The 20,681-nt window shown below is 40.1% G+C and overlaps 1 protein-coding gene across 4 annotated transcripts in view; it reads right to left on the minus strand.

Annotated features, from left to right (window-relative positions):
- The window catches only part of RAI2 (retinoic acid induced 2), a 29,187-nt gene that overhangs the window by 6,791 nt on the left and 1,715 nt on the right, over positions 1-20,681 (minus strand). The window contains exons 2-3 of one of the 4 annotated variants that reach the window (XM_087938284.1): positions 6,566-6,732; positions 248-2,224 (exon numbers count right to left, since the gene is read on the minus strand). In XM_087938284.1, coding sequence (XP_087794410.1) covers positions 497-2,119 — 1,623 coding nt within the window. In that variant the 5' untranslated portion in view covers positions 2,120-2,224; positions 6,566-6,732 and the 3' untranslated portion in view covers positions 248-496. Of the gene's footprint in view, positions 1-247; positions 2,225-6,535; positions 6,733-20,681 lie in introns of those variants that run through there. The other 3 variants (XM_087938286.1, XR_015744540.1, XM_026714309.2) reach the window with 3 other exon arrangements.

Genomic DNA, 20,681 nt, shown 5'->3' on the forward strand with positions numbered 1-20,681 from the left:
ACAATCTGAAAAATGATACAAATAAATATCAATACACTACCCATAATACAGTTTCAGGTTATGCATTTCATAAAAATATGAAATGCAACAGCTGTGCTAAGACATACAAACATTTATTCTGAAACTTCCATTCTACTTACTGTTCAGAATTACATCATCAAAGCACTTTATGGCAGTGAAAATAACTCTTACTCCTCTGACTTGCTCATTCATTATATTCCATTAAAGCTAAAAATGTGCAATCCACTTGAAAAATATGTTGTTTTTTATTTATTTTAATGAAAAGTTGGAACAAAACATGCTGACGAGGGAAGCATTGCATTGGTAAGATATATCAAGATATATTCTTCTGTCTTCCCTACCCCATCCACTCTTTAATCCTCCATCTTGAAATAACTTAAATATAGTTTAAAGTTTAAATGTAATTTAAAACGAAGTGCATCTCTTTACAGTACTTATAATAATTAAATCTTAAAACATTCTAAAACTTCATAAATTATTTTCTTGGAAAAAAGGCTGCAAGTCGCTGCTTTTTAATAGGAAGAATGTGTATTTCTTGCGAGTTCATTTTCTTTAACTTGACACTCCTGTTTTTGATAGTTTTTTTAAGAGCTTCTGCATTATCCTGGACTTCAGGCTGATTCTTCACATCATAACATTGCAGCCCTGAATCCTGAGGCATGTCTCTTTTGAAGGAAAAGTTTTTAGTGGAAACTCCTGAGAGGCCTTTAATCTTACCACAGAAAATAGTTGGCACTGCATCTTTGACAGAAACTATCACTTTGGCTGTCTGTGAAGTACTCACAATTTCTATATTATTGCCAGTTGTGGGTTCACAAGTTGTAATACTATTCTGATCCACCAGCCATTTGGACTGTTGTCTTAGGAGTTCAGATGAACTGGAACTGATCACACTGTTTTCAGCCTTGGTTGGGATCTCATGAGGTTTTTCTGCCACTGAATGAGAAGTTCCATCCATCATGGAACCAGAGCAGTTCAAGTTTGTGGTCTCAATACTCTTCACCTTCCGAAAAGAAGTAATTGATAAGTCCAAAGCACTATCATTGGGGGCATTCTGGCAACTAACATAGTTTTCCTTAAGGAAAGGAGCTGTTTTCATAGAAAGATCAAGGACTTCATTTTCATTACTCATCTTAATGACAGTATGCCGATTCAACTGAGAAATTCCTCTGGGGTGGATAAAATCACAGAGTTTAGTTTCTTCCTTCTCCAAAGGAGTCTGGGTACCCTTGCATGAATGCAAAACAAAGGAAGCAGCTGGTTTGGAGTAGTCTAAGTTAACCTTGGATTCAATGCCATGAGGAACTGGGATGGGAATAGGAATAGGGACAGGGACTGGGACTGGTAAAGGCACAATCACAGGATATGGCACCAATAAGGTGGCTGGGGGGACCAATGGAGTCAAAGGAGAACTGAAGGGCTGAGAGGGGAGAGGACATTCTGGAGATGGCTGATAGGGCAAAGAGCTCAAAGCTCCTTGAGTAGGAAACAGGTCTTGCAACACAGCAGCAAATCCTGGTGTCTGAAATACAGGGGGCAGGACAGAATCTTGAGTTGGATTGGAAGGTTTTTGATCCAACAATTGCGACTGTCCAATAGGAGTAGCAGAACTTTGGAACAGATTGCTATGAATGGAACTGGGAGCACATGGTGAATTCTGAGGTAATACTAATGGAGAATTTAAATGCTGAAATACATGCTGCTCTAAAAGAACAGGCAATGGGACTGGACCTTGGGTGGTCATAACGTATGGCGTATTACTATTGGGAGCAATCTGAGGAGTGGTGCTTCCTGCTACTTGCAAATGTATTGGAAGAACCACAGGGCTGTCTCCTAAACAAATTGGCTGAAGCACTGTGGCAGCTACTTTGAGAGCAACCCCACTCTGGGATTCTGCTGGTGGTGTTAATATTGATGGAGCAGGCACAGTTACAAGTGGTGAAAGTGCTTTCTTCATCAGATCTGACGAATTGATATTCCAGGCTTCGGCTGTTATCAGCTGGGCTACACCACTTTCTAATTTGTTGTTAGCAATAGCAGAAGGTGAAGTGGTAACATCCATGGGTAGGTTTTGTGTGTCCTTATATAGTTCCTCCATTATATAGGATTTCTGGAACTTTGTAGAATTGTAGCTTACATAGCTGTCATTGACATCCACTTTATCTCCAGGCTGCCCAAAGTATCCACATCAACACTATCTGGTCTGCAAAACAGAGACATGTTTTAAGCAATGCATAAATCCTTTGCTTAAAATAACATTTGCAACATTTTAAAAGGGTGCCTATCACCAAAATAGAACACTGTTTTATTAGCTTTGGGGGGCACAGCTTTTAATCACACAATGTCTTAGGCATGTGTACAGTATATATGCTTACACAGAGAATATACATCTCTGGAGTGTTATATGAAGAGTCCTGGGGAACTTAAACTAAGTCGTAAACAAAGATAATTTAAAGACTTAAACAGCTACCCAAAATGCTAGAGTGCAGAGCAAGAATTCAGGCTGTTATTATATATTTTTAAACAAAGCTTCATATAATGTTATCATGTGACTTATGAAAGCAACTGCACTATTTACACTCAACAACAGCTCAAAATTGAAGTCCCCTAAAATAACTCATTATAAAATTATTCATTCTGGTTTGGAAACTTTATTTACAGTAAAAGAATCACATCCTGCTTGCCTGCCAATATCCTTAAACCTGTTTTGGAATATGCTCAGATAGCATTAAGTGATAGCCCCCATAGTAGACAAAACACTCAAAAATTTACAAATGTTGATGCTTCACTGCACATCATCCCTTCCATTTAGAGCTATTTAACTACATACAAATGCGAAGTCTTTACTTATAAAATCTTCAAGACTTAATATCAAAGCAGCTATGAACTCTGATGTAACTTATCCTAACTACAAGTTGTCAGAAATAAACCCTTTTCTATTGTAGATTATGAACATTTTTCACATCTCTTAGCAGTCTGCTCACACTTAAAGCCCTAAGCACAAATTATTCATGTCATAAAATATATCTTGATAACACTGCTACCAGTATGATCTGATATCTTTTCTTAAAACATAATGTTACATTTTTAATTTCAGTAAAGGATGTTTCTTAACTGTTTTAGTCCAGCAACAATATAGTCATACAATTTTGTTTTTTATGTTTTGTATCCATCTGCTCATTAGATTTTATAGCCTTTAGGAACAAAATTTCCCCCAAAGCCAACATTATGTCAATATATTGTTAATATGATTCAAGCTCTTAGTGAGCAAAAAGGTCAAATTCCACAATAAACCACGATAGAAGGAGACAAAGACAGCAAAGAGAAGACAAGTGAACCAGAGCAATATATCATTAAAAGAAATCTCTCTCTGTGTGTGTGTGTGTGTGTGTGTGTGTGTGTGTGTGTGTGAAGAGAGTGAGTGCAAAATGATGAAAAGCACAACAAACATCCTTATTATAATTAGGATTAAATGTAAGTTGATATTTAATTGGAAAAAGTTCAGTGACATACCTTCTGTCCTTCCATCTGTATATTATAATTATGTAACACACATACACACACATATATACAACACATTCACCATACAAATTACATTCTTAATGAACAGAGAAAAACTGTGGCTACATAAACGTATCAATAGGTTTTATAAACAACTATCTACTTAGCTTAATATAAATCTATCATGAACTGTCCAGGCCAGTTACTGAACTTTCATATGAAGATGCAGAATAAGCGTGTCTTTTTGGATTGACATATTTTTTTCACTACAGTTACATTGTCGTTAATGAATATTCTCATCATAAATTTGTAGCATGTAGGAAAAAACGGTTGTCTGAAAAAGGTAGTGTAATAAAGATGATTGGCACCCAATAGTCATAAAATGAAGTGACACAATAACAACAGAATGTATAAATAAGTTCTCAGTCAGAAAATTTAAAGTCCTAGTCAAGGCAGAGTACAGGTACAGTTCCTATAACCCCAATTGTTGAGCAAAGTGGTCATAAAGCAAGATGCCCAAATGACCATTCTGCTCAATGATTGCAATCCCGATTCTCCCAGTCATTAAAGGATTGCATGGGTTGTTAAGCATAGTGCTGGGGAGAGGGTCTTCTTCCTGCCCCATTATGCCTAGATCTCCTTACCTTTGCCTTTTTCTGCAGCTGCAGGTGCATCCAGTTGATGCAAGACATGGTTTTCCTGGCATGTTGTGTCATCCAGCAGGTGGATATCATTCTTAATGATCATTGGTGGCTCCTTCTCTAAATTATGTGATTTGGAGAAGGGGCCTTCCACACTATTGCATGAATAGAATACAAAGCTAGCAAACATAATCATTCTGAAGGTTAGACATCTTTCTAGCCTTCAGAACTGAAGAGTGCTGAAAGGTAGTGAACACCATCATTCTGAAACCTATGTGAGGGCAACAGGGGCATCTGTCCCACCACGGTCCCCTCCCGGGTGACAGCCAGGGCTTCACCATCTCTTTTCTACAGAGGCGTGGTGTCTGCCTCTGTGTCTTTGCGCTCACCAGAAGCACTGAACTGAAGCAGGAAAGTGTGCATGGGAGTGAGAGAGTTGGCAGCTATGGGGCAAGCGCCTTGACTTCCCCTCTTGCTCCTCAGAGTCACCCTGAGCCAGTGCGTTTCTTTGCTTGGGCAGCCCAATGGCCACAGCAGTGCCCACAGCAGCAACAAGCAGCACCACAACAACAAGGTACAGTAAGATTTGGCAGTAAAGAAATTGTTGTTCCATAAAAAAAAAATAGTGCATCTCAGAGGAGCTTCTGGCAAAAAAAAAACCCACCCCAAAACAAAACCCATTTGGTAGGTAGACTCGGCAGGCAGTCGCAATCTTTAGATAGGTTTTTATTTTGCTAACCCAAGGGTGGAGGGGGGAGGAAAGGTACGTAGAATCTCCCTGTCTCTGCATCGGTCATGTGACTGAGTGGGAGTGGCCAACTCAATGTCATTCACAGCAAGGTGCCACCCCACCTTACCATGAGTGATGCGAGTTGACCATGCCCACTCAGTCACCTGACTACCTAGCCATGCCCACAGAACAGGTGGTGGAAATTTTTGAACTGACTACAAGCTGCTCTTGGGAAACTCAGTTTGCGATCTGAACACAAAAACTGCCCTGGTAAAGAGGCACTGATAGCACATCTGGACAAAATATTCAAAGACTGGGATTTGGAAGAATCAATAGAATTCAAAAAATGGGTTCATACTGATCGCGAAATGCTGGAAATAAATGTTCTCACAGTTTATGGCTTCATCAAAAAACCTGCTAGCAAAATGTGGAAACTGACTGGCTACCACTTCAATTCAAAACATCACAGCAAATATTTGAAGTCATTGAAAGCCGGCCAAAAAGAAACCGAACTGATTGTATTGATGGATTTTGCGGAGAACTACTTGTTTGTTGTCAAAGATGCTGCTCAAGGCTTTCACTGGGAGAATTTGCAAGCCACAGTGCATCTATTCTTTGCTTATTATGTTGTTAAAGATAGTGCACTGCAAATTATCAACTGTTGCATAATTTCTGATCATATGCAACATAATACGGTTTCTGTGCACGTGTTCATTCAGAAGTTGATTGAGTTTTTGATGACTAAAACAAAGATTACAAGAATATACTACTTTAGTGACAGTTCAGCGGTGCAATAAAAAAAGTACAAAAATTTCATCAATCTGTGCAATCACAAACATGATTTCAAAATTGAGGCCGAATGGAATTTTTTCGGCACAAGTCATGGCAAATCACCATGCAGAGTGGTCAATGTCTGGAATACTCTACCTGACTCTGTGGTTTCTTCCCAAACCCCAAAAACTTTAATCTTAGACTGTCTACTATTGACCCTTCCTAAAAGGTCTGTAGGGGGCATGCATAAGCGCACCAAAGTGCCTACCGTTCCTGTCCTACTGTTTCTTTTAGTAGGCAACATCGTGGAAATTTAGATTGAACAAAATCATGCATTGGTAACATTTATGCATCCACGAGGCCCTGCTCATTCATTTTATTGGCCTGAAAGACAATGTTAGTTGGGTTCCAGAACCACATCTTATTTACGTGCTTCCAGCACCTTCAGTTACATTGTGAGGTCAACAGTATCAATTCCCAGAAGCAATGCTAAAGAATGTGGCACGTAAATTCAATAAGAAGTGATCGTTGGAATCTGGCACTTCATACGAATGTCAGGTTTCCAAATGATGAAACCCATTTAAAAAGAAATGAGCAAAGTCCATTTTCCAAACCAAATTTCTTTTATTTAGGTAAGCATCAAATTGGCAAATTGTGTTGTAATTCCGGATTTGACATAAACTGGAATTACACCACATAATATTGGAAATTAGAAACAGCCCCCAAAAGTCACAAACCCAGTGGATGCTTGTACCAGAGCCAAGGGGATTGTGACATGGCATATTCATGGTTAGTGGCTTGTGAAGGAAACCAGGCAGCATGGCCTCTGTCAGCATAATTAAAGGAGGTTTAGCTGAATGGGACAAATTACCTCTCCTGGAATGTAAAGATGGAGATGTACCTGAGGAGGGAGGAGTTGTGGATGATTGTTACTGATCCACCAGCAATCCTGGATGATGGGGACCAGAGGAAAAACGAAAAGGAATTAGCAGTATAATTCTGGCTTTAGTCAGCTGATCCATGTGAGGGGTCTCCAGTCTGCGAAAGAGTGCTGGGATGTCCACACATCTGCAGAATATGAGAAGGACATTCCTTGAGTTAGAAGAAAGAGGAATGACATTTACTGCGGCATACAAAGTGTATGTGATGCTCAGTTCATGGGACATTCTTGTGACAAGCCTAGAGTCTATGCAAGAGTGGGATTTAACCATGGCAAACAGACAGGGGAACAGAGTTTATGTCTGATAAGTTCCAAAGATGGTTAAGCAGTTTAGGCATAAGGCATACACGAACGAATCCATATTTGTTGGCTGAAAACGGAGTGGCTGGAAGAAGAAATGGTATGATACAGACCATGAAGGACTTATTGCCTGCTGATGCAGGCATGAGTAAAGTATACTGGGGGGAAGCCATGAAGCAGCAAATTATATAATTAACAGGATATAGTGTGGCAATAAAGGAAACACCGTATTTCATGTTGCATGGAAGGAAACCCTCCTTGGCTCATCTAAGGACATTTGGCAGTTATGCCTGGGTGCATATTCCAAAAGCACCAAGAGTAAAGGAAAAAGGGGAAAAAGGCCAGAAAGCTTAGGTTTGTTGGGTATGAGCCAGGATCCAAAGGGTATAAGTTTACAGATGGAATTAGAAAGGTAGTGATTTCAAGATCTGCTAGTTTTGCAGAGCAGAATCATTGGGATAGGGTACATACTAATCATGAGGTGTTCATGCCAATGCATAGCACTAGTTTACCGGAAGACAGCTCGATAAAGGAGAGACGGGAAACCAGGTCAGAGGTAGATATAGAAGAGGATAGACCTGTGATAAAAAGTAAAGCACAGAAATACAGCAGCAGATAATACTAAGGAGATCTGAAAGGAGTAATAAAGGTATACCTCCTGAGGGGTTCACTGCAAGTGAGGTTAGAGTACATAGTGTTAGGTATGAACCACAAAATTACCATGATATGTTGTCATTGCCTAAAGTAGAACAAGAAAAATAAAAGGAACAATGGACCTAGGACTGTGGATAAAACCATCTGGTGACCTCACATTAAAATGCTATGTAGATAGTGACTGGGCAAATGATATACAGGATAGAAAATCAAACACAGGGTTTGTAGTATTGTTTGCTGACACTGTAATTGGATGGAATCCAAAAAACAACCTTCAGTAGCACTTTCTACTGCTGAAGCAGAATTCATAGCATTGTCCGAGGCTTGTTCAGAAATAACCTGATATGTACAACTGCTAAAGGATGTAAATGTGAATGTAAAAGATGCTGTACCAGTGTTTGAAGACAATGTGGCATATATAAAAATTGCAACAGGAGATCTCATTAGAAGCAGGAGTAAACGTAGACATCAAATACTATAACTTTAGGGAAGCTGTAAAGGAGAAATTGGTAAGATTACAGCAGTGTTCTACTGACCGTAATATAGCTGATATATTAATAAAGCCAGTATCTGTGGACAAACATCAGGAATATGTTAAAGCAACTGTTCAGCTTTAAATGGGAGGAGTGTTAAGGTATTAGAGATTTAATAGCTGACTAGCTATTGTAAGGCTGCTGTAAATGCTGATGCATTGAGAATGAGTCAGCAGGGTATTGCTGCTTTAAGACTGAGGTTGGGTCAGCACAGTTATTGCCACTTTAAGAAGCTGTCTATATAGTGTGGCCATGAGAGGGCATATCTCTCTCTCCTCATATTCTATCTCCATTGTAGTTCTCTGTGCAGTGTAATGAAGACTGATTGCTTGCCTGGTATGTGCCTAACACATATATGTATATATATAGCTGTCTTGTATATAAACCACTGTTAAAAGACAAAGCCTTTGTGTGCTGTGTTGTGCTCCTGGGTTCTCACAATAGTAGTCATGCTGCACTCTGACACAACAAAATGAATTTGTTTGGAAAATAAATCCACAACGGTCCAAATGACTGTATTCCCCCCACTTTCAGGTAGATCTACTATAAAATCCATTCCTATCTCCTGCTAGGGTCAGGATGGTCTGCCACAGGTTGCAAAAGTCCTGGAGGTTTTCCTGGTCTTGTTTTCATCATAGCACAAGTAGCACAACTCCTTACATAGTCCTAAATGTCGTGCTTCATTTTTGGCCACCAAAACTGACATCTGACCATGTGTAGGTTTTTAAATAACCAAAACGTCCTCATTTTGAGTCATTACTTTTTTGAAGTACATTAAAGTCATAAAGTTTTGGGGCCACATAACTTAGACCCTTTCCATGCTACACCATCCCTTAGAGTTAAGAGATCCTTATTTTCCTAATACCAAGAATCTGAGCTTAATTCATTTTAACTTCCTAGTCATTTCTGATTTATCTTTGATCTTTTGTTTTTTGGGCTTGTGCCTGAGCGATCACTTGAACAATCTCCTGGGGGGAAGGTGGAATGATTGGGTGAATTACTTCTTTTTGCTTGCTGTCAAATTGAGGTTTCTTAGATAGCACGTCTGCTAATAGATCCCCCCCCCCGGGAGGTACTTCAATTGGAAATTGAATCTTTTAAAGTATTATGCCCATCTAACTTGTTTTAGGAGAGAGTTTTCTGGGTGTTCTTCAAGCTTCTAAATTCTTGTGGTCTATCCACACCTCAAAAGGATTGTTGCTGCCCTCTAAAAACTGTCTCCAGGTTAATAGAGCCCAACGGACTGCATAAGCCTCCTTCTCCCATACAGCCCACCTCCTTTCAGTATCAGTGATCTTTTTTGATGTGTACGCACAAGGCTGTAGGTCTCATTTCTCGTTTTTCTGGAGGAGCACAGCTGCCACTGCTACGTCACTAGCATTAGCTTGCACTACAAAGGCAATTCCAGGTTGGAGTGTTTTAAAGTGGGCTCCGGTGAGAAATGCCTTTTTTACAATTCAAAGGCTTTTTGGCATTCTAGAGTCCATTTCAGGGGTTGGCCAGGTTTTGGCTTGATTAGTCCGCCCTGACTTTAATAGTTCTGTTATTGGTAATGCGATCTCAGAGAATGAGGGGATAAATTGCTGGTAAACATTTGCAAACCCTAGGAAGCTTTGAAGCTGTTTGAGAGTTCGTGTGGGTTGCCAGTCCAATACTGCTTTCACGTTTGCTGGATCCATTTCTATCCCTTGGTTTGAAATGCGGTAGCCAAGATAATCTAGTGATTATGGAATTCGCACTTAGGCAATTTGACATATAGCTTTGTTTTCAGTAGTTTTCTTAATACTTTTTGTACTAATTTGAGGTGTTCTAAAGTTTCGCTGTAAATAAGAATGTCAATAAACCAGGACTTCTTTATACAGATGCTCATGTAGGACTTCGTTTATTAGCTGCATGAAACCCCCTGGGGCTACTTGCAATCCAAATGGCATTACCCTGAATTGAAAGCTGCCTAAAGGGCAATTGAAAGCAGTTTTTCATTCATCCCCTTCTCTGATGCGGATTCAGTAATATGCTTCATGGAAATCTAATTTGGTAAACACTTTCCCTTTTGCTAAGTGTCCTAACATGTCTTTCATGAGCAGTAGGGGGTAGGTGTTGTAAATACACATGGCATTAATTGCCCTAAAATCAATGCATAATTTCACACACCCCCATCCTTTTTCTCTTCAAATAGCACAGGGGCTGCCACTCTGGACTTTGCAGGTTGAATGAAACCCCTGGCCAGATTTGAGTCTATGTAGTCTCATAGCTCTTTCATTTCTTTAGGTGTCATGGAGTACATTTTCAGTTTTGGCAGCTTCGCCTCTTGTATGAACTCTATGGCACAGTCAGTGTGGCAATAGGTGTTTTTTTTAGCACATTGCATTCCTCCTCACTGAAAACCTCAGTTAGGTCATGGCATTGGATTGGGATTTGAGAGATCCCTGGGGATGGATCAGCCAACACTGCTCAACGCTGTCCCCCTGGCTCTCTCATAATCCTGAATTGTCAATTTGGTTGTTGTTCAGGAGGTGGCTCGGGACTGAGTGCTAATTTAATCCTCCTATGGCCATCTTCCCTGCTTATTGTTGGGAGTCATCTGTCTAGCCAGGCGAGACCCAGGATTACTGACTGAATCATTTTTGGCACTACTATGAGACAGATTTGCTCCCAGTGCTTTCCTATAGTTCATTTTAATTTTTCGGTGATGTGTGTGGCCGGACTTCCCCCTATCATGGATCCATCTACTTGTTGCAATCAAATGGGGGTAGTTAACGCTTTAGTTTCTATGCCTAGGCTATGCACAGACTCAGGACTAATAAGGGATCACGAACTGCCAGTGTCAATAATAATGTCTATGGGTCCTTCTACGCTTGTGCGGGTGACAATCAATTTCTCTTCAATTTTAAAGGGTCGAATGGCTCCACTTACCATTGGGTCATCTTCTTCACTGTCTGCATCCTGAATGATGAGTAATCCTGCCACCAGAGTTCCCTTCCCTGTGGTTTGTTGGGGATTAGGGACCTCGATGTCTTGGCATTCTTTCCGGTGGTTTTCTCAGTGCCTTTTTCCCTTTAGGAGGAGTGGGTGCTCTCACTTGAGGTACTGGGTTGGTGCCAAGCACTGTAAGGAGTGGTGCCCTTGCTGGCTCCAACAAAAGCACTTATAGAAATTGGGGTGGCTGCTGTTTGACATCATTCAGCTTGGCATGGTGCAAAGTACCACATGAGTTGTCTTCTGCGTTGTCTCTCAGTATTGTTTCTTTGGTGCTGTTTGAGTGCGTTGTCCATTGCTATGGCAATTTGATACCACTCATGGATTCTGTCATCAGGTAACTCACAGCAAAGGCATATTTTTAGCAGCTCCTCATCTAGGCTTTCTTTGAAATAGTGCACCAGCATTATCTCCATCCAGTGTCTCAGATTAGTGGCCAGGCATCTGAACTCAAGCATTAGCTCTTTGGCAGGTTTTCCCTTCTGCCTGATGCTTTTGATTTGCCTCTTGTGCTGGGGAAGAATCCTCAAAATGTGCCCAGAGTTCTCTCAGGAAGTCATCCACATTGTCTAGCTCAGGGAGCTGGGTGAACCATTTGGATGCTGCCTCCTCCTCCTCCTCCTCCAGTTTGTCCCCTAGAACATGGATAAGCTGTGCGTCATCATGGAATTCATCTCAATGCCCGTCAATGTAAGACCATGCTCTATTCAGGAAAAATGCAAGTTTACTCACGGTTCCATCAAACATAGTTTTAAAAGGCATTGAGGCATTTGCACGTGGAGCTGGCTGCAGCGGCGGAGGTGGGACTGCAGCTTGGGCTGGTATCAATTGAGCCTGATCTTGAACCCATCTTCTGCCTGGATAAAACACCCATCCTGGAAGGATCTGGTCTGCTGGAGGCAGTCAAGGAGGAGTGGCTCATTTCTCGATGGGTTCTTTGCAGGCTCCCCCTTCTTCTCACTCCTCTCCATTCCACTCTCGGGGGTGAAAGGTGCAATGGTGATAAATCTCCAGCAGCAGTAGATCACCCTCTTCTGAGAGGAGATAAGTCTCCCAACAACTGAGTGAGACTGAATGTTGGTGGGCTGGAAGTGCGTGTTGCTTATTCTCTCTGGGTGGCCATTTGCCTCACTTGCGGACATCTGCCTTCATGTCCGATGACGAGCTGTTCCAGCTGGTCAGGTAGTTCCTCAAAGGTCTGGCTGCACATCGCTGTTTAGTACTGCCATTTAGCTGACTCATTGTGGTCTGCCATGGGTCCTATGGATCCAGATGCTGCTCTCCACTCTAAAATCATGTCTCGGGACTCCCTGGCCGCAATTAATGGGCGATCGATCAGTGGGTCTGGAAGGGTAGATTGACCAAGCTGGTCTCTCTCTATCCATTGGATCCCAGCCCTTGCAGACCATTCAACCGGGGCCTTCAGGCGAGTTCCCATCTGGCATGCAATATTCTCTCCAACCGCAGTCACTCGAATCATCTCCTGTGGAATCTGTTGGGGGACCAGCTGTTGGACTGGCAACTTCACACAGGCCCCCCCATATAGTTTGCATTTGGGTTCCAGTACCTCTGGTTGCCATCCTTCTGCCATCTTCCCTGAGTCTTTACCGTTTCCCAGTTGAAGCTCTCCGGGTAAACAGGGATTAGGTTAAGCAGATCTGAAATAATGTCAGGTTTCCAAGTGATGAAACCAATTTGAAAAGAAATGAGTAAAGTCCATCTTCCAAAACAACTTTCTTTTATTTAGGTAAGAATCAAATTGACAAATTCTGTTGTAATTCCGGATCTGACACAAACCAGAATTACAACACATAATATTGGAAATTAGAAAGAGCCCCCAAAAGTCACATTCCCTAATAGAAATAAATCAACATTGCCTGGTGTCATCAATCTCTACCTCAGGTCTCAGCAGGGATAGCTTCTGTTCCCACAGGAAGGAAAATCACCTAGCTAAAACAATCCTCACTATTTAACCACTCCTCCCATCTTAGCAATGTGGTGAGCCCAAAACCCTCCCCCCTTACCAGCAAAGAGAAAGAAAGAAAAAGAATTATATGATTAGAATATAGAACTAAATAGAATAGAATTCTTTATTGGCCAACTATGATTGGATACCCAAGAAATTTGTCTTAGGTGCATATGCTCCCAGTGTACATAAAGGAAAAAAAATACATTCATCAAGAATCATAAGATACAACACTTAGTGATAATCATAAGTTACTAATAAGGAATCAAATCATACTAGGAAACAAATAAAACAATATAAATTGGTTATAGTCATAAGTGGGAAAAGATAGGTACTAGGAAGTGTTATTATAACCTAGTAGTAGAGAAATAATAGTAATAGAGTCTTAGTAAATAAGTTGACAGTGTTGTGGGAATTAAGTTGTTTAGCAGAGTGATGGCATTCAGGAAAAAACTGTCCTTGGATACATATATGTCCATTTCAGACTCGACAATGAACAGTAGGGATTTGGCTTGGGAACCATATAAGATATCCACTTTGGGAACCTAGGATAAGCTGCCCAATTGTCAGCTTGGGAACTGGACAGATACTCACACAAGGCTTTGGAACCTTGAGGAAGAAACCAAGCTTGGGATCCTGAACCAAGAAACCCACCCGTGGCTGGTATTGCACAGCTATCGGGCGTGCCCCTTATGACGATGGGTTTGCTGGTTCAATTGTCTGAACTGGTAGTGACAATGTCACCATGGACCAATGCAATATAATAGTAGTAATGATGTCTATATCAAACAAAGACGAAAAAATAATAGAATACATGTGACGTTGCCAAACCAACGTCCTCAAGTTTGTCCCTATTTTAGGGCTTTATACGTCAGCGATTAAAAACCATTTAGGGGAGTTGAAACATGCTCTTTCTAATGAGAATGATTTGACAGTTTCCAAAAGGTCTTTTTTTGTAAAAGTGGGCTGAAAATACCTTATTTTAGGCATTTTTACAAAAAAATGGCCTTCCTGACCCACTGAAATACCTCATGCTCCCCACAATTGCTCCCCCAACCAACCTGCCGTGCTGGGTTGCTTATCATGCAAAGATCTAGCAAACTGTCTCCTCTCCAGCCTCTCAGCCACGCATTCCTTTCCAAAGCTCCCTGTTGGTGTGTGCAGGCATTGCCCGGCACTTTGCCAACCAAAATGGAGGTTTGGAGGAGCAGGTCTGCCCCTCCAATGCTCCATTTTTGGCTTCCGCAGGCATCACCCAGCACTTTGCTGGCCAAAACAGAGCTCCGATGCTCCATTTTGACCTCCACAGGCCTTGGCTGGCACTTTGCCAGCCGAAATAGAGCTTCAAATTGTTACCTCCACACATCTGACAGTGCCACACTGGGAATGTTTACAGTATTTAAAGTAAGCAATGTGTTGACTTCCTAAGACATTCAGATTTATGCAATGGCTAAAGAATATTAAATGTAATCTGTATTTGCATAAAATATTTTAATTCCCTCTCCCTGCCCAAAAAACCCCACCCAAAAATAGAAAACAAAACCCCATAGAAGTAACTCAACATATTATGAATTCTGATACCCTGTGCTTTAAGTGGTATAAAATATCACTACATGCTGAATTATAGATTATTGAGTTAGAAATAATCAATGATTTTTGGCAGAGATATTTTCATAATTCAAAGGTTTTAGATACCGTTCCCTCCTTCAGTAAGCCACACAAAAATTTTTATTACATAGTAATAAAATTGCACCTGGGATAAATATTTCTGTTGCCACAATATGGCAACCTAATGTTGATCATGAAAACAGAATCCATTTACCGAACTTGATTTGAAATTACTTCTGAGCTCTTTACAAATATTAATTCTTAATGCAATATAATCAAACTTCTTCAAATTAAAGTTATCAGTATTTAACCAAAGATTTATAAAACAGTAAATTATACTGTTTAAAAACATTAATTGTATGTCACTAGACTGAGCTTTTATCCATCCAATATGCTTTTATCCCTTCCAGTATTCCAGTATTAATCCACATTCCTGCTCAGCCTTCTGACCTGATCTCTAAAGAACTGAAGTCTTTTTCAAATGACATGTGGAAATTTTCCACAGAAAGCATATAGCAATATTTTCCATCATTCAAGAGCCACATTTGGCCCTTGCATGAAATATACAGGCAATGAAAATATGTTTGCAATGTACTTTTTAATTAAAAAAACAATTATCAATGTTAAATTAATATTAGCAATTACTGTACTAAGTAGACAGTCTTCAAATAATGTTTTTAAATCAGAGCAAAAGTTTTCAGTACCAAGTAACAACTTGGTATAGGCATAGGAAAAGGGGGGAAAGTAGCTTTTTAAAAGCAAACTGTAACAGTTAAACGCATGCAATCTAGCCTAAAAACAAAACTACTCAAAGTAACTTCATTTTCTATTTCTGCTCAGCACAGGGAACACACACAAATAATTTGTAAACAATAGTGCCACTATAAGATTATTTGCTTGGAACCTATGGTTTTCTTTTTGAATCAATTGATTTTTGGGAAATCTTTTAGTCATGTAAACAAAGGCAATCCTAAATCTTAGGGTTTGTATTCTTGTAAATCCAATTTACAAGTATGGTCAGAAGGAATCCTAGCTCTGTTCCATAAGACATAATTCTTAGTTATTTATACATGTCACTAACATATTCTAACTTTTGGTTTAGTTTACTTTTATTGCCATTGCACCTCGTACAACGAAATCAAACACCATCTTCAGTACACATCATGACCATGACCATGAAAATAAACACAACACACATCCTTCACCCTTCACACATTGAACCGGAAACCCGTTAGGAATCACCTAACAGTTGGGTTGGAAAATATACAGTATAAACTAGGATAGACATTTGAATACTGTCTCTTTAAGGGAATGCTAAAATTGTAATTGGGTGTGGTTCCTCAAAGGGCCATAAGATGGAGCCAGAAACCTGGGTTTTCTGTTCTGTTGTTGCTGAGAGTGTTGCCGTTCCTGCATTTCCTTATTGACTGTTGCTGATCGTTGTTATTCTTGGATTTGATGTGAGTCTTGTACTGTACTGTTTTTGATACTGGACTTTGTTATTGGATTATCCCTGGACTGAAAACTAACTGCTTTAACCGTGAATGACTTGGACTGTTTGTTGAATTTTGCTTAACGGTTTTACTGGAAGTAAAAACCTACATTTTACTATACAGTGTATCTATGTGCTGGTTGTGTGTTATTCTTCACCACTCTCACTATGTCTCCCTGTGTGCGCTCATTTTCCTAAAAAGGAATTACCTTAACAACCCCCAACACCACACCAACACTGCACTATACAGCAGAATTCAAAAGAGCTACTGCCCTGGGATAGAAGCTGTTTTTCAGCCTATTTGTCCTTGTTTTTATTATTCTGTACCATCTGCCAGGTGGTAATAGTTCAAAAAAAGGGTTCCCAGGATGAGATGGATCTTTGAGAATGTTTTGAACTTTCTTAAGGCAGCAGGAGCTATAAAGCTCTTCCAAAGAGGGGAGAGGGCAACCAATGACATTAACCCTCTGGAGTGCTTTCCTATCTGCCACTGTGCAATTTGCAAACCATACAGAGGTGCAGTATATTAAAATGCTCTTTATGGTGTAGTGGTAGAAGGTCACCAGCAGTTTCTCATTTAGTTGTTATTTTCTGAGAAATCTCAGGTAGTATAGTCTCTGCTGGGCCCTTCTGACCAGGGCTGCAATGTGGGCACTTTCTGGAAGTAAAAACCTACATTTACTGTACAGTGTATCTGTGTGCTCTGTGTGTATTATTCCAACACTACTCTCTATACGTCTCCCTGTATGCGCTCATTCTCCTAACGGGGAATTACCTCAACAGAAACCTGGGGAAAAGACCAGTGGGGGGATTCAGCCAGTTCGCACCAGTTTGGTAGAACCAGTAGCTAATTTTTTTGGAGTTCGGCAAACCGGCTGAATAGCCTTCCTCCACCCCACCATCCCTCCCCACCTGCCCCCCCATTGCATCGATAAAGCAGGCAGGTGGCTAAGCGAGGGGCAGGAAACCCTGCCATGCCTGGTGAGCGGGGGAGAAAAGACGGCAAGAGGAGTCCCATCTCGCTCCATGTGCCCCAATGAAAGGCAACAGCATCCTGGTCACTTCCCTTCCTGGCACTGGAAGCCAACTGTCAGCCACGTGCCCAGTCACCCTCTCTCTCTCCCTCTCTATCTTTGTGTGTGGGTGTGGGTGTGTCTGGGCTCACCCGGTGCCACAGTCCACCACGCAGGTCGGGAGCTGTCCTGCCATCCTCCACAGGTTTTGAGATGCTGCTGAGGAAAGGTGCCAATGACCCCCTTCCTCCCCTCCCCCCTCTTTCCACTCTGGGGGAGTGAAGGCACCACTTCCACAAATGAGCGAATCACTTCCTTACCCCAGCCTTGGCTTACCTCCCTTGCCCCCGCTTGCAGATGCACAGCCCCAGCAAGGAAGCCCAAGATGGCTACCTCTTCTGTTGTTTGCTCCTCCCTGAACACAGGCATGGGATGGGCACCATGGAAAGAGGCAGAGTGGGAGGATGCATCAAACCAGAGGCATTTACGAGAAACGCACTGTTCAGGGATGGAAGAGATGCAGGTGGGCACTGCCCTCACATTTCTTCTTCTTTCACTTTGGCGGGGGGGACTGGAGGTGCTCGCTGTCTTGAGTCACCCTCCTCACTTTATCCAGTGACAGAGATGGCATACTATGAAGCCATGGTTTAATTACAGCATTCAGCACTTGATGGAATCCTCTTTCTTTTACCACCTTTCCTGGGCCACCTGGGTGGTGGTGTGTGGGCCAAGTTCCACAGCGCTATGTGGCACTGCAATGGAGAAACGGGCAACGGAGCGGCTGGCATGAGGGAAAGCCGCTTTTCCTCTTTCTTTTCCCTATTCCTCCTCCTTCCCTCGTGCCTGACACTCTACTTCTCATTTCTCCTTTACAGCATAGCACCCAGGATCCACTTTGATAGTGTGTGTGTGTGTGGGGGGGTGTAATTTAACAACCAGTTCACCCAGGGTCAGGTTGGCTGTCACAGGAGGCTCATCTCACATGTGCAGCGAAGCTGGAGGATGGGCCACACCTTCCATGAAAGCCAACTTGACTCTGGGCAAACCAGTTGTTAAATTATTTGAACCCCACCATTGGAAAATACCTATTGTTACAAATAATTCTCATGCATAAAAATAGAAGTTATTTCTGCATTAAAATGCTTTAATTTTTATTAAAAAGAGAATATGGGAGAAATTTAGTAAAGGGCATGAAGTAAAGGGCATATACTGCTAAAGTATATGGCATGGGACTCAAGCATTCATATGAAATTGATGAAGGAGAATATTTGTAGCTCAGAATTGAAATGAGGAGTCCTTGGTGCTCTTTAGGCTTGGCTGTTTTCTTGCCGACATTTCATTATCCAACATGTTATTGTTACCTAGTTTAGGTAATTCAATCGGCAAGAAAACAACCAAGCTCGGAGAGCACCAAGGACCACTTGTATGAAACCACCAGTCATGAGGGTCAAGTCTCTACATAGCAGACATCTCAAAGATCGCACATATGGCTTATATTCAATAATTACTGTAGCATATATTTTTGCTGCACAGAATTCCTCAAATCTATTTATAGTTTTGTAAGTAGAAACATCTTAAATAAATGTGTGTCAATAAAGTCTAGTCTAGAAAGAATCAGTTGCTATCCTCATGTTATTATTTTGAAAATCCACTTGTTCCCTATAAACTTTGTTAGAATTGGGTGACAAATAAATTGAAATAAATAATTAATAAAATATCACCAACTCCCATAGACTATGGGTATTTTTGGTATTAAATAACTCAGATAAGGTAGATTTTTTCATTTTGATCCTGAGTACTTGATTACATTCCTCAGAAACTTTGGCTCAGAGTTTTAATGTTGTCAGTTTCTACTTCTGAAAAGTAGTAGTTTCAGCTGATAAAAAGTTGGTGACATTAGGAACACATTTTGATTGTTCATCTCTTATCTCCATACATTAAGATGATCAAGGATACTTCTAATTATAACCTAATAGGGACTTCCCAAAATAGCATTTTATATTGTGTAACTAATTCAGAGTAGCCACACTGCTAATAAATATTATAAAAATCTTAGATTGGCCGATCCAGAGCTATGAAGTGGAAAATCTGAAAAGTTATCACCTTTCTAACAATGTATAATATGGTGGCAGGATAGCCATAAGAATAACAGTTGCCATTTTTTCAAAGACTAGGCTATTTTCTGCATAAAAATCAAGTTAACAATCAAACAGTTTCTCATAATTCAGGGCATGCCTCTTGTTTTCTTTACTCCAATATTTCTTGGGCACAGCCTTGATTCACAGAGAACCTTGAAGTCATTTTCCAAAAATGACAGAAGTGGAAGCACTTTGATTTCACTCAAGACAAACCAACTTCCTGGTGATCATCATCTAATATAATTTATTCTTCAGATGCCCTATTCTTTATTGGCATACTTTATTGGTACTGTAAGAATTTTAACATAATTATTTTCTTACCTGATAATAGAATATGCTACTGCATGTAAGCTGCAACTATTTTCAAGATTTACCTGTAATTGAAATCTTTTGCATTTTTCCTCCTCTGGAAGAGATAATATATATTCTTACTTTATTTCTATTAGCCTCGCTATTCTTCAATTAGCAATTTTTTTCAATGGAAATACCCCAGATTTTTTGACACATTTTCATTGTTATGAAGTGTTGAAGGCCACTTCACCTTCTGACTCTCTTATATTTACATTTTTTAAATTTGGTCTAAGGGGCAATTCAGCGAGGTTGTTGACTGTAGATCTCTAGTACAGATATTAAGTTTGCTGTTTCCTCCAGGCTATCACAAGTCTGATAAAACATATTTTTATTATGTAAATACTTTCCAGACTCTTTTAGATCCAGTAGATCTTCCTGTACTCATCTCCAATATTCAATTTCACAAAGAACTTTTCCATATCTGAATATATAATATGGAAAATCAAAAAAACCAAATATACTTTTGTGAACAAAAATAGCAAGATGTGCTAAAAATGGGAATATATGGGTGTTATTATGTTCTTTTTGAAAGATTTTAAAATAAGTCTATCTAGTGCTATTCTTATTTTAAAATGTTTCAAAAAGAAAATATAATACAGCAGGAAAAAGTAGAAGTTTGGCACAAGATACTCCTAAAATATTTTTTTCTTAAAAGCAATTAATTTTTTTAAAAAAGCAAATGCATACCATTAGAAATAAAAGAACATAGTGCAATTCAAAGAAAGACTTTAACCAAAATGTGATAAATGCAATGTTTATTTTTCTTCAATATTTATTCCGCAAAGTAGTATATTCTTAAAATATTTTCTTGTGTTTACATATGCTTTAGTAATCAAAATAAAGAACATTAAATCCATGAATATAAGAAAACAAAAATGTACAATTACTTTGCCCAAAAGAAACAAATGAACCAGAAGTGACATTAAATTAATTTTTATTCTGAAAAACCACTGAATGCAAATTCAAATGAAATGTTACTACTGGTAAAATGTTAGGTGTTATAAACACATTTCTGTGGTATTCTACTATCTTTTCAAATGATTATT

The sequence above is a fragment of the Pseudonaja textilis genome, chromosome 8 (assembly GCF_049901715.1).
Source record: "Pseudonaja textilis isolate UNSWEBS1 chromosome 8, rPseTex1.2, whole genome shotgun sequence".
In the NCBI taxonomy this organism is placed as follows: Eukaryota; Metazoa; Chordata; class Lepidosauria; order Squamata; family Elapidae; genus Pseudonaja; species Pseudonaja textilis.